Source organism: Acanthochromis polyacanthus, chromosome 15 (assembly GCF_021347895.1).
Source record: "Acanthochromis polyacanthus isolate Apoly-LR-REF ecotype Palm Island chromosome 15, KAUST_Apoly_ChrSc, whole genome shotgun sequence".
Lineage (NCBI taxonomy): Eukaryota > Metazoa > Chordata > Actinopteri > Pomacentridae > Acanthochromis > Acanthochromis polyacanthus.
This window is the reverse complement of record NC_067127.1, coordinates 14265159-14280157: the sequence shown is the minus strand read 5'-3', so window position 1 is coordinate 14280157 and position 14999 is coordinate 14265159. Positions and strand designations below refer to the sequence as shown.

The following is a 14999-nucleotide window of genomic DNA, read 5'->3' as shown; positions in this document are numbered from 1 at the left end:
TCAAGGGCTGATGGCCAAAGACAAACTCAAATATACAAAAAAACAAAACAAAACAAAACTCGAAAATGTGTCAAAGAGAATTCAGAAGAAAGAAAGCAAAACACTGTTGTTTTCATCAGAGGGCATCTTTTTGTGGCCCCAATGATCTGACTTGTCAGCTCTGTCAGTGAGTGGCGCTGTTGTCTTCCATGGTGGGACGCATGATTCCTTGTGGTTGACAGCAGACACAGACTGTCTACTTTGCATGCACCGCTAAACGGCTCCGCTTAGGGAGCCCATTTCTGTTTAGCCAGTGGAAAGAAGAAATAGATGGCTATCATTTGTGTGGCATTGCTCTGTTTGAGAGATATCAACCTTTTCACAGCCATCATTGGATTCTTTACTGAGCAAATAAGCACACATACGTACACAAGAATGTCTGTGTGTCTTTCATTACATCCTTCATATTCTGTTTTTTGTTTGTTTGTTTGTTTGTTTGCTGTAGGCAGGAGGTGCTCATTTAAGACACAGTTGCTGATTTATGTGCAATCACACATTCCTCCTACAATGATTAAAGTGCAAAGGTGCATAAGATTATTAGAAACATGTGTGCAGAGCATTGATTGTGCACAGCTGACGGCTGTATCATATTAGGTAGCCACTAGCTGAGCGTAGTTACAATATTACAAACACACTCCGTCTACAGAAGAATTCTTAGCTTCCTCATAGAAATGATAACAGTTTTGAAATGAAACAGCAGCACGAAAGATTACAGCAGTGTGTGCACTATATGGACAATTCCCTTTAGAGCGATGCACATCTATAGCTGCTGATCTGAGTAAGCTGATGGAGTGGGCAGCGAGCATTCCCTGCTGGGCAACAGTAGCTGTGTGCTCAACTGGCAGTGAGCAGAGAGCCGCAGACTCTTGCCATTGAAAGTCTTTACACCATCTCTGTCTATTCAAAATATAAATATATATATAAAAATATGGATAACTGATGTCCGTGCATGTGTGTGTGGGAGACAGAGTGCATATGTTATCGAGCTTAATTTGACTTTGCTGCTGCCGCCTGTGTACATCCGAGGCGTTACCTAAATTGACAGTGAGGCGGACGCGGCCGCTCTCCAGCTCCAGACGCAGGGTGTCAGCAGAATCCCGAGACGTGGTGGCTATTAGGATGCCATAGGCTCGCTGGGAGCGGAAGCGCAGAGACACATCCTCAGCCTCTGTGTGCATCACCAGGGGTAGTTGGACCTTCATGAACTTGCTGCCGTCATAGCTGAGGACAGTCGCCTCTGCAGAGAGAGAATAGGAAAGAAAACAAGATGAGGGATTGGCAAAATGGACTGTAGCAGTTTTATGGTAAGCCAATGACCTGGGCTGTCAACTCAACCGAAAATAATGTCCTGTTTGTGGATATAATTTAATGGTGTGACTTTCACTCTTTATATCTTGATGAAAGATAGAGGAAATAGTAAACCTTTAAGATGAGGAACACAGGGGCAGCTACAGTTTTCCAGGGGTGGCTGTGGATGTGTTTATCAGACAGGCACTAAGCATGTGGTTTTCAAAAGAAAGGATACTGCATCTCACAGACACCTCGAGTCATTTTGTCTGCTGATGAATCCTACAATTAGCCTACTCGGATTACAAATACAATACGAATGCAGTGGGTCAATTCAAAACTCACTGAGTAAGCAGCTGCTAAATGGCATGTACCCAAATATGTCATCCGAAAGCAGTGTGTAAAGACTTGTCACAAGTCAGACATCGCATTACACAGTGTACTACAGCTGACAGCTATCCAAACTCCTTCCAAAGTCTGAGTCCTGTCTTCTCTCTGCCAAATTAGGTGCTGGACTCCTATTGTGACAACACAGAGCATGCAGGTAGGTACATGCTGGAACAGTAGTTAAGACAAAAAAAAGGAAACGGTTTGAAGGCGTGACAACAGACTTAATGTCCTACTACGGAACAAGTGGCTGCACTCAATTCACGTTTTTTGTACCTGCAATATAATAGTGGCAAACTACAAAAGGACAAATTGGTATTGACTGAGAGAAAAAAAATACCAACGGTGACAGAATCGTAATAGTCTGCGGACCTTGAATATTGAGCTCCTGCTCAGGGTGACTGCATTTACTCAAAGCATTAAGCACCCGTCTGGAGAAATGCTGGGGAGATTGTTTAACGCTGGCAGGAGGTTGTAACAACATTTCCGGAAGTGTAACTAAACCATAACCCAATAACAAAGCCATTACTGCAGCTGCAGTGCTGAGACAGATAAAGGCGAGTTGGAGGGATGGGAGATGGAGAGTGGTGGGGGTGATAGGGTACCAATGTACACACACCACCTCATCACCACTTCCTCGCCACACAGAGCCAATGTCACATCCATCCCCTGGGATGACTCCGTCACATTCCTCACCCAAATCCAATTTCTCCACGCCCTCCTGGGGTATGCTGCAGATGACAGGGGCGTGTGACAAACGAGTTCTCACTGCTAAACTGTCTGCTTCCTGCCAGGCAGCTAAAGCAAAGAGCTGCATTTGGAAACTGTTAGCAGATGCCAGGAAAAATGGAGCAACTGTTCAAGCACCTGATACATGAAAAATGTTTGTCGTTGTATTATTAGCTCGCACCTATACCCATTGGAACCAGATATTAGTTATTGTCTATAGTTTACCATGCATCATACTGAATACGGATGAACTGTAACAGTCTGTTGTTCAGAAATATGTTTCAACCGATAAAAATGGGATGTGAGAATTATTTCTGCCAAACAATGAGTGACAGATCTAAGTGCTTCTCTGTATAGAAATCCTGCTCAAGCATTAACACCTTTTAAAGTGCCTCAGTCTGATACAAGATCCGTTTTAGGTGCAAAAAGAAGCTCAAGCTAAAAATGGAACAAAAAGAAAAAGAAAAACACATCCACTAATACTGCTGAAAATGTGTTAAACAATTATTTGAACTAGTCTAGCATTGTGCCAGCATTGGTTTGTTACCTGCCAGCTGTATATAATAAGGTTTGGTCGAGTGCCTGACATGAATAGAGAACCAAATGCCTACCTTTAGGTGAAAGAGAAAGCTCCAATATGATGTGACGCCTCTTATAAATAATATATAAGGAAAAGATTAATCACAACTGGAGCAAATATTGCATTTCATCCAAAATGTCACCTCAGCTGAGATGCATATGAGATTGTCTAAAATGCCATAAATATGAAATCTCCAGAAAGCAGATATGAAAATATGGAGAATGACATGTGAGGGAATCATTATCTAATGCAAAGTGAGCACCTGTCAAAAATCCAATCCTGGCAGTCCAGTCATTTTTAATGCCATTCCCATGTTTAATATCAAAATAAATTGAGAGGACTGAAGCCAGAGCTTCTGTCTATGCCAACCCACCAGGAGGCTGTCAGAGGGGAGATGGAGCATACCAAACTAAACCAAGCATTCATTTTCTGTCTTGTAAAGCACAATGCAACATTGTTTTGCGATTTTCACAAGAAAACAAGGAGCGATTTGTGGGATGTGATTGAGGGGGGCACTTTCAGAGAAGTAACAAATAAAGCCGTCCTACTAACAAGGGCGGATGTGGAAGGGTGGGGAGCAATGGCAGACAGGCACACAGCTCTTCCTCCATTCTCCCCCGAGGAGAACCGGCTCTGCAAGGAGGGAGAGCTGTCAGCTGCATGTCACAGGATTGTGATGTCCCACAGTATCCGGGCACTGAGCTCAACCCAATTCAAAATTTGCCGGAAAACAACTGCCAAAGGCTTTTTGGAAAATGTATGTTCAACCTCCATAATAAACAGGAAGAAATGGCTTAGAGATATCATAAATAATTCAAAGCAGCTCATGTCTTCTTCACTGCAGCCTTTTTTGAGAATCTTAGGATGCACAATCCAAGAAATACACTCGCTGGCTATTAAAAGTGTGAAGACAACCTGCCAGCTGAGTGGATTTCTAGAGACAGGGAGACTATTTTCTCTCTACACAGAAAGAGGTAGCAGCATCATGGGCCAACTTCACATCTGCTGCTCTGTGACCAAACTGCAACTTTATTAGAGCTGCAAAATGAGAGCAAACACAGAAAATAGATCAGCTCAGAGTGGTGGAATATGCAGCTTCAGCGAGTGCTGTCAGGAATGCACGTAAAAGCCAACATAAAAACTATTCAGTATGCATGAATTAGGTTTTTCAACCCATTTAAGTTATTAAAGAAGAATTACCCCTTAGTTTAATGATTTACAAGTTAAGCTTCAGTCTTTGGTCTTTGATGTCAGAGTCTTTTAGCAGGACCTATTATCAGAAGCAGGAGAAATCAGACATCCATAGCCTTTATGTACAGCTTAGATACAGACCTCGACAAAGAGTTTGACACTAACTGAATCCTTCCTTTAGGTTTGCCTACTACAACACATTTAACTCTTTATATATTTCCAGAGCCAAACTTCTGCTTCACAACATTCGCTTATACCCCCAGAAAAATCAACCCCCAGCCACATTTTTTCACGTTTTTCAACATATTTTCTACGCATCTGTGTGCATCGCTTAAGGGCATGGGACAACCAGTTCTCTCTAATTTGTGACTATATTCAAGTGTGGTGAATGGTGACTAACACACAGTGTGCTGTCAAAGGGCATGGCTAAAACGTGTTTTAATGCTAAAACGCAGCCATATTCCCCTTTAAGGGCATTTCACAATTATACAATAACATTCTGCACCTCCTGGCTTTTGCTTCGGACCAATGGCAAATGGCTTTATGCTCTGAAAAGCAATAAATATGCTGAAAGAACCCATTTCTCTATAGCAACACAAATTTACATAATGATTGTATGTATTGTTGTGCACTATGGTTTTGAAGCAAGACGATCTACACCAATTGTCCAGATGGCAATGATATATTGTAATTTTATTGGACTCACACCTCAACTGAATGGCACTGACGAGATGCCGGAGATCTTAAACTAATAATATCACTGCCGAGCAGGTGAAAGCTCTGTGCAAAGCTTCTGCTAACATGTGCATATGTCAGCAAATTGAACGTATATGTCTGGCGCATGTATTGCACAGTGAGCATACTTGTGCATCGATCTCCATATTGATCTTCAACATCTTTCTGTCTTCATCTGAGGTATGTGTCAGTGAAGGCTCATCTGCAGGCCCTGTCCATGTGAAATAACGCAGATGCTGTCCGTGTTAGAATTCAGCATGTCATATCTCATTAGGGGATATGTGCATGTGCTGCGGCGCACCTACTCCACCATCTGGGAGGCTGCTTTAGCCTCACACTGGAAGACTAATATTTGGGCTAATTAGCAACTGGAGGAACAATGAAGGGGAAGACATTTGGGATGCAAGGGGGAAAATTGCTTTGTCTGCTTAATTAAAATGTCTCAAAATAGGGCGAATAGCGCCATGGTTCTCCTCTGAAGCTCCACCTCCTGTTCCTTCCACTCGTTGTCGTCCTCTTCTTCTGCCATATGCAGTAGCTGTATTTTGCCACCGGGTGGTACACCATGCATGGATAAGTGAGAGCTGGGGTAATTCTTTTGACAGCTCCTCAGCCTGCTGGTGCCTGCTTCATCCTACCAGTGCAGAGGCAATCTGGAGCCATCAAAACAGCTGGCAGCACGCCAAGGCCCATCGTCCGTACCACTGCTCCCACTCACACTCACACTAATGCCAGTCTCACACACGAGAGCAGAGACAGTCAGAAAACAAGGGAGTTTCGACAGCAGAGCCGAGACGCCAGAAGACGCTGGAGAGTTCGGAGGGAGGACAGGAGGTCGTAGCGGCAGAACTCTCTCAGTGTGAAGCTGATTCGAACACAGAGCTGCCTTTTGTTTTCAGATAGAAGTTGGGATGGATTATATCTTTTTGAATCCAAGAACACTCTCCGGATAAGTAATTATCTTCCTGAAGAGAAGCGATCTGTATCCCTTGCCCACTCCACCTCCCTCATGTACTATGCCCTAATTCCTGTCAACTCATTAGTTAGAATGGAAGAGCACATGTGGAAAATCAGAACAGCATAGGCACAACCCTAGCTGACATATTCGTCTCATGCAGAAATACATTTTACTTCTTTCACACATTCAGCCTATTTTCTTTCTCTTGAATGAAATATTAATTTCTTGCCATAGCATGAACTACATGCCTGCATTCACAGAACTTGTCATGACACACTTACGAACGAATTAACTGCACTCCTAACAAAAAAACAAAAATGGCATCATCGTCCTGGCATCATGTGCATTTGTTTCATTTTGTTTCCATTTGACTCAGCAGATTTCTATTGAGTCGAATCATTTGCATCCCAGGCAGACGCATCCTACATCTCAAATATGAGGTATTTAGGCAGTGCAATTTCATAAGGTGAAAGCACGGAGGGATAGCACGGGCGCATGTAGAGCTGACACATGTAACTGCGTGGGATGTGATACATTCCAACTGGAGTTAAATTTTTCAGATGAGAGAATGTGTTCCTGCTGTTGTCCCTGCGCAGATGTATCACGCTGTGATAACGGTGTCACATGCTTGGGCTCTTTTTGACATTTGCCTTGATTGTGCATATGTTAACTGTTTCCGCTCATTTGCTGCTATTGCTCTGTTGAGACTTCAGGATGAATGCTGCGCATACTGCTGAAAGATAAAAGGTTCACCGCCTGAGTGCTGTTCTGTATATATGAGGAAATATTGTAAACTTTGTATTGGTCCGGGGTAATATCTGTGATATCTATCTGACGATTACAAATTCACTGTATACAGTAGCTTTACATACAGTGAATAGCCATTATGAACATGGCTATTACTAATTCATGAAAACAAAATAAGCACATCATTGAGCCACTCGTCTATGGCTGAATTCAAATACTGTTAAACATTATTCTTGGAGTCAGCTGATTTTCATTACTCGCAAATCCGAGGCTATTAATATAAGTTAATATTGCAATTCTCTTCTGTGAATGAACTATACATCCAACATATTTATTCACCCAGTCTGATTATGTAAATAAGCTTGAAATTCAAATTTTAGAATAATTGCCTGGCAGCAGAACATATTAGCAAGCAATAGGATTTGCAATTCACCCACAGCTGGTTGTTGTCTTTATAGAACTAGGTTTCAATCAAAGAAGTCAAAGGGCAATCAGACGGTCAAAAAGGCCCCCAAGCTAAAGCTGAATTTGCAGAAATGCAGAACCCTGCTAAGTTGAGCTCACACATGAATCTCTCTAATTTAATGAGGACAGAAAATTCCCTTTTTGTTGCTTGCTTTCAGCTAGATTACTGATATGGTCACATCAAAACAGGAATGCAGCAAAAAGATCTGCAGTGGAGTTTTGAGGCCAGTTTATCAAGACGGTCTCAGGGCAAACTTGAAGCTAATGCAGCTTTAACTTTAGACAAATGCAGACTGCACGATTATGGCCCAAACAACGATAATCGTTATACTGAGATCACATTCACTGATCAGAATTATGAGAACAGCGTTTTCCCTGCTGTGCTACATTTGAACTAATGCACAAATTTGTGTGTTTATAATATTTTACTCTTAAAACAGAGTTCCTCTTCACCTGAATTCAGCTTCTCACCTCCAGGCAAAATATAAATAAAACTGTACCCAAAATGCCTCATTTGCTAAATATATATTTGTTGATAAATATTAGAATTTACTAAATGCTTTACATGCAGAGACGTCCCCCCACTCAGCGTGCACAACTCAGACAGGTGTGTGGCAAAAAATTACTTAGAAAAGAGTGAAATAAAGGCCCGGTCACACCGCCCGAACTTTGCTGGAGCGTTCCTGGAGCGGTGAAAAAAATTCATCACCGCTCGTAACCGTTCACCACCGTTTAACAGAAGTTGACCCCCGTTAAAGCAACGCCGTATACGCTCGGCCACCGCTGATGTTTCTGGAGGGGCCCTCCTACTGCTCCGAAAGTTTTGAGCTGAAAAAAATATTGCGAGCGGTGATGAGGGGGCAATTTTCTGCCCCGGCAAAGTTCACCCCCGCTCCACCAACGCCCAGTCAAAGTTTGGCACCGCTAGATGCAAGTTCGTGGACGCTTGGGTCCGCTAGGCCAACGCAGAAATCTTGAACGCTGGACCACCGCTGCTTCGCCAGCGTTGCCCGGGTGGCGATTAAACGTTGCACAAACTTCGGTGGAGCGGTTGTAAGCGTTTTACGAGCGGACACGGGGTTGCTGGAACGGTGTCAGGCGTTGAAGCAGCGATCCATGGAGGCGATGAACTTTGGTTTGGCGTTGGTATAGAGGTGTCTGAGCGGGACCAGAATTTGGCTATAAATACGGGGAGAAATGGACCAGGAGCTCATTTGGAATCGAGCTGCCGTTGAGTTCAGACCTCATCTATATCGAATTTGCTCAAAGTTACAGTAAAACTGTATCACCATGGATGCTGAGAGACTTGCTATGATTGGTGCACTAGTCCAGCAGCAGAATCAGAACCTCCTCAGATTGCAACAAGCTGTTGACAGAAGGAGAAGAGAGAGAAGAAGGAGAGACAGAGTTGTTGCTGCCTTTCCTTCTCCAGCCTTCCTCTTCTTTTGTCCACGTGGCATGATGAACTTCAACTATCGACTTCTATCAAAAATCTATCAGAACTTGTATCAAAACGATCCGTTCAGCTCCGTAGTCACAAGCGGTATGCCGCTAAACCAACGCCATGCGCAGAACGCCGCTATACCAACGCTTGCGTCACCGCTAAACCAACGCTCGCTACCGCTCGCTACCACTAAACCAATGCTAAAGCAACGCCGGCTTCAGCGGTGCACCGCTTACCCACCGCCCGTGTTTTCGATTTTTTTCCCATTTTGTGCGCGGTGACGAGCGTTGTCGAAATTCGGCCCCCCCTCCCTACCGTTCAAGGAACGTTCCAGCAAAGTTCGGCGGTGTGACCGGGCCTTAAGGCAACAATGACATAAACAAATATTGATTATAATATTGTAAGTCATACCACCACCAACATAGACGGTGGTTTATTTTTAACAAGCATACCTATGAAATATGTGCTTCCTGTGTAGTAATTTACTGCAGAGTCAGGGGAAAGGCTGCTACAGCCATGGCATTGAGCTCGAAGATTTCGCAGTGTGACACTCACTTCTCCCATTTCTCTTCTCTGGAGGAGAGACCCGTATAAGTATTCTGCACCAGGTCTGGTCATGAGCGAGTGGTTTGATGAGGCAAATGGTTAGCAGAAGACAGCCAATTTACAGGCTAGTGTGCATGGTGGACGTGACCAGCAGTGTCTCAGCGGTGCATCAGTCACCTGCCACTCAACATAGTCTCAAATCAGCCCGCTGTATCCTGACTCATTCTGTCAGCCTCTCTGTGGCTGTCTGTCTCCACATGCACATTTTCTTTCAGCCATGTATTACTTTCAGTCTGCTGTTTGAGAGCTGCTGATGTTCAACCGTCAGCCCAGATAAAAAGACCACCTGTAGGCTTTGACTGGTGATGCTGTTCAAACTTGAGGTCCCTTGAAGACAAAGAATACTACATCTATAGGTGTAATTAAAACCATTCTTCCTTCTTGTTTTCTTCGATGTTTATTAAATTTACGCTTCTATGATCTAACGCCTTCCCCAGAAGAAAAAGCACAATGAGGATGAAGTGTGGGGCATCATCAATGCTTCACACTGACACAGATCCTGTCCACCATCCTAACAGCTGTGTAGACAAAATGTGCCACAAAAAACAAAGTTCTACCTCTTTCGCAGGAGCGGCCCAGGTATCCAGTCCCAGAGCAGTCGCACACGTAGCGGTTCCATCCCTCTCTACAGATCCCGTTGTTTTGGCACGGATTGCTCAAGCACTGTTTGGGAGGCTCTTTAGAGCAGGACGGTTTGACCCCGGCAGCCTTCTGGATCTCGGCCAGGCGTCGGACATCCTTACTCTGTCCGTCAATAAATAAATCTCTGATGCAGCCCACGTAGCCATAGTTGAGCAGTGCTGTCCACACCTCAGTGGGGAACACCAGCCCCATTTTGTTCTCTGGCAGACCTCCGAGGTAGAGATTGTCATCCAAGTCCAGGATTTCACTTTCTCCAGGGGCTGTGTAAGCAGTACGGAGGGTATTGATAGATATCGTACCTAAAAAAAAAAGAAAAAAAAGACAGAGACACAGTTGGATAAGTTTTATTTTGTTGACCTACTTTGAGTTTATTCTCCAGATGGACAGATATAACACCTATTGATGATTATAGATGCCAGAAGACCCTACATGCCCTGTAGAAACACAAACACACAATAAGGACCCATTTAAATATGGTTTGATGAAGAAATTAGCCTAATTAGTGTCATCCATCTGGACAGAGTCAGGATTTTCTTCATTTAGAATGACTGATGAGCGTTGATAAGACACATTAATCACAGGGCAGCTAGTCTATTAGTAGCCTAATCTGGGATCCTAAGAGTATCCTCTCCATTTTCCTTGGATTTCCCATAATAAATCTCCTTTATCTATAAAGCAGTGGTCATAAAAAAAGAAAGGAGAGAAGAAAAATTGTTGCACCTTCTATCATTTTAGCCACCCCCCACCCCAAAAAAGAAAGAGGAAAAAACATCGAAGCCATCTTTTTGAACTTGATTAACAGACTGCAGGGTGTTTTTTCCACCCTGTCTCTCCTTCTGTTTGCCTCTTCAACACATAAACCTGCAATGAGAGTTTGTGTGTTTCCCCACCATGATTTATCACTCTCATTCAGGTTTAATTCTCGATCTGGAGCACGGTAAACAACAGCGGACATGACTGGACTGTAAAGCTGTGGAAAAGGAAGGCCTTACTGTGGGACTCAGACCGGGTGATTAATTTGTATATGGATCTGTTACTCTCAGTGCAGGAGCCATTGTGGACTTTAATTAATGGTGGCTGCCTCCACTGCCCGCATCCTCGTCCAGTAATCTATATACCGTGCTGCTGAGCATCTACGCAGGCCACTGCCTGGGGAGAGTGGCAGAGAAATAGCGGGCCAAGGATGCTCAAAAATAAAATTGCCATGAAGTCATAATTTGCATTTTGAGTGGCAGATGCATGCCATGGCAGATATGAAGGAGCTATTAGTTGATTGCCTTGGGCTAAATGGCAGAGTCCTAACTGCTTGTATGTGGGAGCATAGCTTTTAAGTTACTTTTCTAGTCGAAGTGTTTATGTTGGGAAACAAGCCCTAAGCCACACATGAATTTTCAGCAGGACTGCCTGGCACATTTTAGAGACACATTAGACATTAAATGGGGCATTTCACATTTCATTACCGCTACCATTAGCATGCATGAATGTACTATCACAATTAATTATACATATAATAAATATCTGCATTTCATTTTTTAATTAAAATGCATTTTGTTTGGGTGTCACTGAAAAAAATAATTTAAAAGTAAAGAAGGAGTGCTGCAAAAGAAAAAAAACTCTGAAATGACTCCATGTACTGATAATGATCTTGGATCTGTATGTTTTTATAGCCAAGGTGAGAAAGCCTTTTCACAGAAGTGCTTGAAAGTAGACAGCTAAGGACCTAGTGCACAATGATTAACCTGGTTCCACTCACATGTTCTAGCTCTTTTCTCAGGGCCTTGGCCCCAGGCATCTGTTCCAGCACTTTCCTGCCGCCACCCACTGCCCCTGCTCTCTACAGCCACAGCTGTTGAGACTTCCAAGCTTTGCACACTTGGCATGAACCACCCATCACGCAGCCAGAACAGCTCCCTTCAGGTTATAGCTAACGAGCTCACTACATCAAACTCATTAGCAAGAAAACTTTTCTCCTAGTAGAGCAGGTGCCCGGCTGAAGAATGAACATGAGTGTGGTCAGCATGAACTGTAAGGGAAGCATCCGCACGTCAATTTTGTCAGATCCTGCTCTATCACGAGTGGTTTGAAACATTACTTTGTAAATAATGCATTCACAAAGTAAATACTAAAGGAGTCATCATCAAGCTGATGGCCTCTTTAAATCTCAAAGTATCTATACTTAAGTGTTATTACAGTCGTAAACAGCAAACAAGGTCGCTGTAAGTCTACAGTAAGCATGTCTGTCTAAATTCATGCAAGTGGGAGACAAGAATATGATGTCAGCATCTCTCAGGCATCTGCTCAGAGTGCACTGGCTCACTTGTCAAAGTCCTGTAAGGATGTGTGTAAACATAGTCAAGCTATGTTAAGTCAGAAGGCAATACAAAATCCCATGGGGACATGTGCCATCACCAGGCCTGTAGCGTGGGAAGCACAATACATGTATACGCATGGCAAGACTACCTATGCTTGGAACATTATTCATAGCCAAAAGGGGCAGGGGATGTGTCTCCACGAATGCTACCGAGCATAAAAGAGGAGGAGATATTGAACAAGATGAGAACATGGAGATAAAGATGTCTGGAAAGAATATGAGGGAGGGGTATATGATAACAGATAAGAAATCGGATGAGAGAACACAGCAGCAAATAATATCTTTGAGAAGCAAGCACAAAATGTACAGTGAAGGAGAGTTGATCAAAATGATGATGCGGGCAATAAATGAGGAGAAGATCAGCACTGCAGCCAACGTTGAAACACTGACCACATTTCTGCCTCTCCCTCTGTTGCTCTATGGGCTGAGCTGTAAGTGGCACTCCATCATCAGACCTGAAGGTAGGGGTCCAAATGACAGCTCAGATCTCTCTCACACTTTCTACATCAGCAGCCAGGCTCAACTTGGCATGATGTCCCTTAACCCCACTCACACATCCCCAAAACATGTTAGACAGGGGATTACTACAATCCAGTTAGCGCGATACAGCCAAATCTCTCTATGTGATTGGATTCTCTGTAGAGAGAGAAGCTTGTGAGGGGGTTGTGAGGATGGGGAATGTGTTGTCTATATGTGTGTGTGTTTGCTTACTGTTTGTGTGCGAAGTAGTGGTGCGTGTGCCCTCGCAGGAAGTGGGGCTGCAACACTGCAATGTCCGTGTAATGTCTCTGATGAGTGACCCAGAGCACTCCCAGCCCAGAAGCCCTCACTTAAAAGCAGAGTGTCTCTTAGTGTCTCTAATGCATTGAGGTTAAAAGATGCTGTCTGAGAGCGAGAGTCCATTTGCAGACTTGTTTCCTGCAGGAAGAGCCGCCTAAACTAAATAGGGCAGGGATCATTATCTGCCATTGTCACGGTTGCAGGAAGTGTTGCACATGGAGGACCGGCCTGCAGATAATGATGTCTGGCTGTTGTGTTGCACTTTTGTTATGAGTGATGTGCTCGGTGGTGTGTATTAATAAAACATCTGACACACAGATGAAAAGCTGAGAGTACCATATGTTTCACGACTCCTGCTCTCAAGAGACTAGTGAATTCTTTACTTATGTTTTAAAATTAGCTTAATTCTATCAAATATTAACAAGTATAGAAAAAGGGCACTGGGATGTATAGCAGCCGTAACATTATGTCGTAGTAGGGAGTGGCCTTTCATGGAACTTCACATGTGAACTTTCAAAGCTGCATAATATGTTGTCAGGGGCTTGTTATGTTCATTGAGGCTCCCAGCTCAGCTTTTATTCATATATCAATGTGTCAAATAATTAATGGAAAAAATACATGAAAAAAAAACTCCATTCAGAAAAGCTATTATGTCACTCTATTTGCACAATCTGCTATTTAATGCACCATTAAAGTTACATGTATCCTGGGGGAATGGAAATCGCACAAGGCCTATTCAGTACAAAGGAAGTGCAAAAATTCCAATGCTTTCATTTGAGGTGCAGTGCACACATCATTACACACTGTAAACACCAGTGCTTTGTAACATTCATAGAAATGTTGGATGGAAGATTTTAGTTTTCGGAGGACTGTATAATTGGCTTAAATTTACGGGGCGGCCAAAATAGAATAACACTGCTAAATTTGAAAATTGCTTTGTAATTTGAAACACTGCATGTGAGAGCAGTGCCTTCCAAATTTGTTCTTTTCTTCTCGCGTGTCAAGTCATCATATCGCAGAGGCCTTTTATATGTCTCCTTTACACTCTACGCAAGTGTTTGCCGCCTTTGACTTGAGGAAAGGAAGAAAAGTTATTCTGAAATGTCATTAGTGCACAGCTCAGCACAGCACTGTGCAGTAACTGTCTTAGTCCTGGGAGAGACCACCTCCTGTTTCCATGGAAACTTAGGCAGGGTAGACAGAGAGAACAGTGAGTAGAGAGCTTGATGAGAGAGCTTGAGGTTCTGCGTGCATGTGCTAGCGTGTGTGCATGTGTGTACTGTATGTAAGTATGTGGGGGTGGATGATAGGAGGTTACTGGACAGATAATGAATACAATCTAATTTAGCGAGACAGTGAGTGTTATAGCTTGGTCTGCCATAACTAAATGTTTTAGATTAATGTCATTTGAGAAGTCACCACAGTTTTCTTTCTTGTTTGAGTTCAATCAGAACCACTCAGTCCTGTATATGACTGTATTCTGTCTGGAGTATTAGACCTAAATGTTTCCTTAATTTAAAAATAAGACCAATAATAAAAATCTCTCACTGATTATTGAAGCTGAATATGGGCTTGTAGAAATGAATGGGTTCTATCACTATTTTAACACTGTATCTAGCTCAATTTAAAGCTGCAACCCAGTATTGCTTGGGGGGTAATGAAACAGTTAATCTAATTTCCACCTCTTGAGATGGAGTGGAAAACATGGTCAAGGGGTATATCTAATTTGCAGCATGACATTGCAATGCCTTGGCTCTAAGCTCACACTAACAAATTGCTGCTTAGATAAGCAAATCAACAGGGACCAGAGCAGAGCAACCCGGGGCTTAGAGGACACATTGTGAGAGGGGGCAAAGATATTTTGTGGCAAATATGTGTCTGGAATCACGGCATATGGCTTCAATCTGAAGATAGGTCACAGCTATCAGAACCCTTTTACAATGAATGTGCAGAAATGGATTCGGCGTGCCAAAATATTTAAGTTTCAGGGGTTGGTGTAATATCACCCCTTGGTAAAGTAATTGATATTTTCTTTCAC

The 14999-nt window shown here is 43.1% G+C and overlaps 1 protein-coding gene across 24 annotated transcripts in view; it reads right to left on the bottom strand.

Moving 5' to 3' along the window:
- The window catches only part of LOC110961804 (neurexin-1a), a 254010-nt gene that overhangs the window by 137393 nt on the left and 101618 nt on the right, over nucleotides 1–14999 (bottom strand). For all 24 annotated transcript variants that reach the window (XM_051960402.1, XM_051960401.1, XM_051960404.1 and 21 more), the window contains 2 exons: nucleotides 9726–10109; nucleotides 1073–1276 (listed from right to left, as the gene is read on the bottom strand). In XM_051960402.1, coding sequence (XP_051816362.1) covers nucleotides 1073–1276; nucleotides 9726–10109 — 588 coding nt within the window. The remainder of the gene's footprint in view (nucleotides 1–1072; nucleotides 1277–9725; nucleotides 10110–14999) is intronic.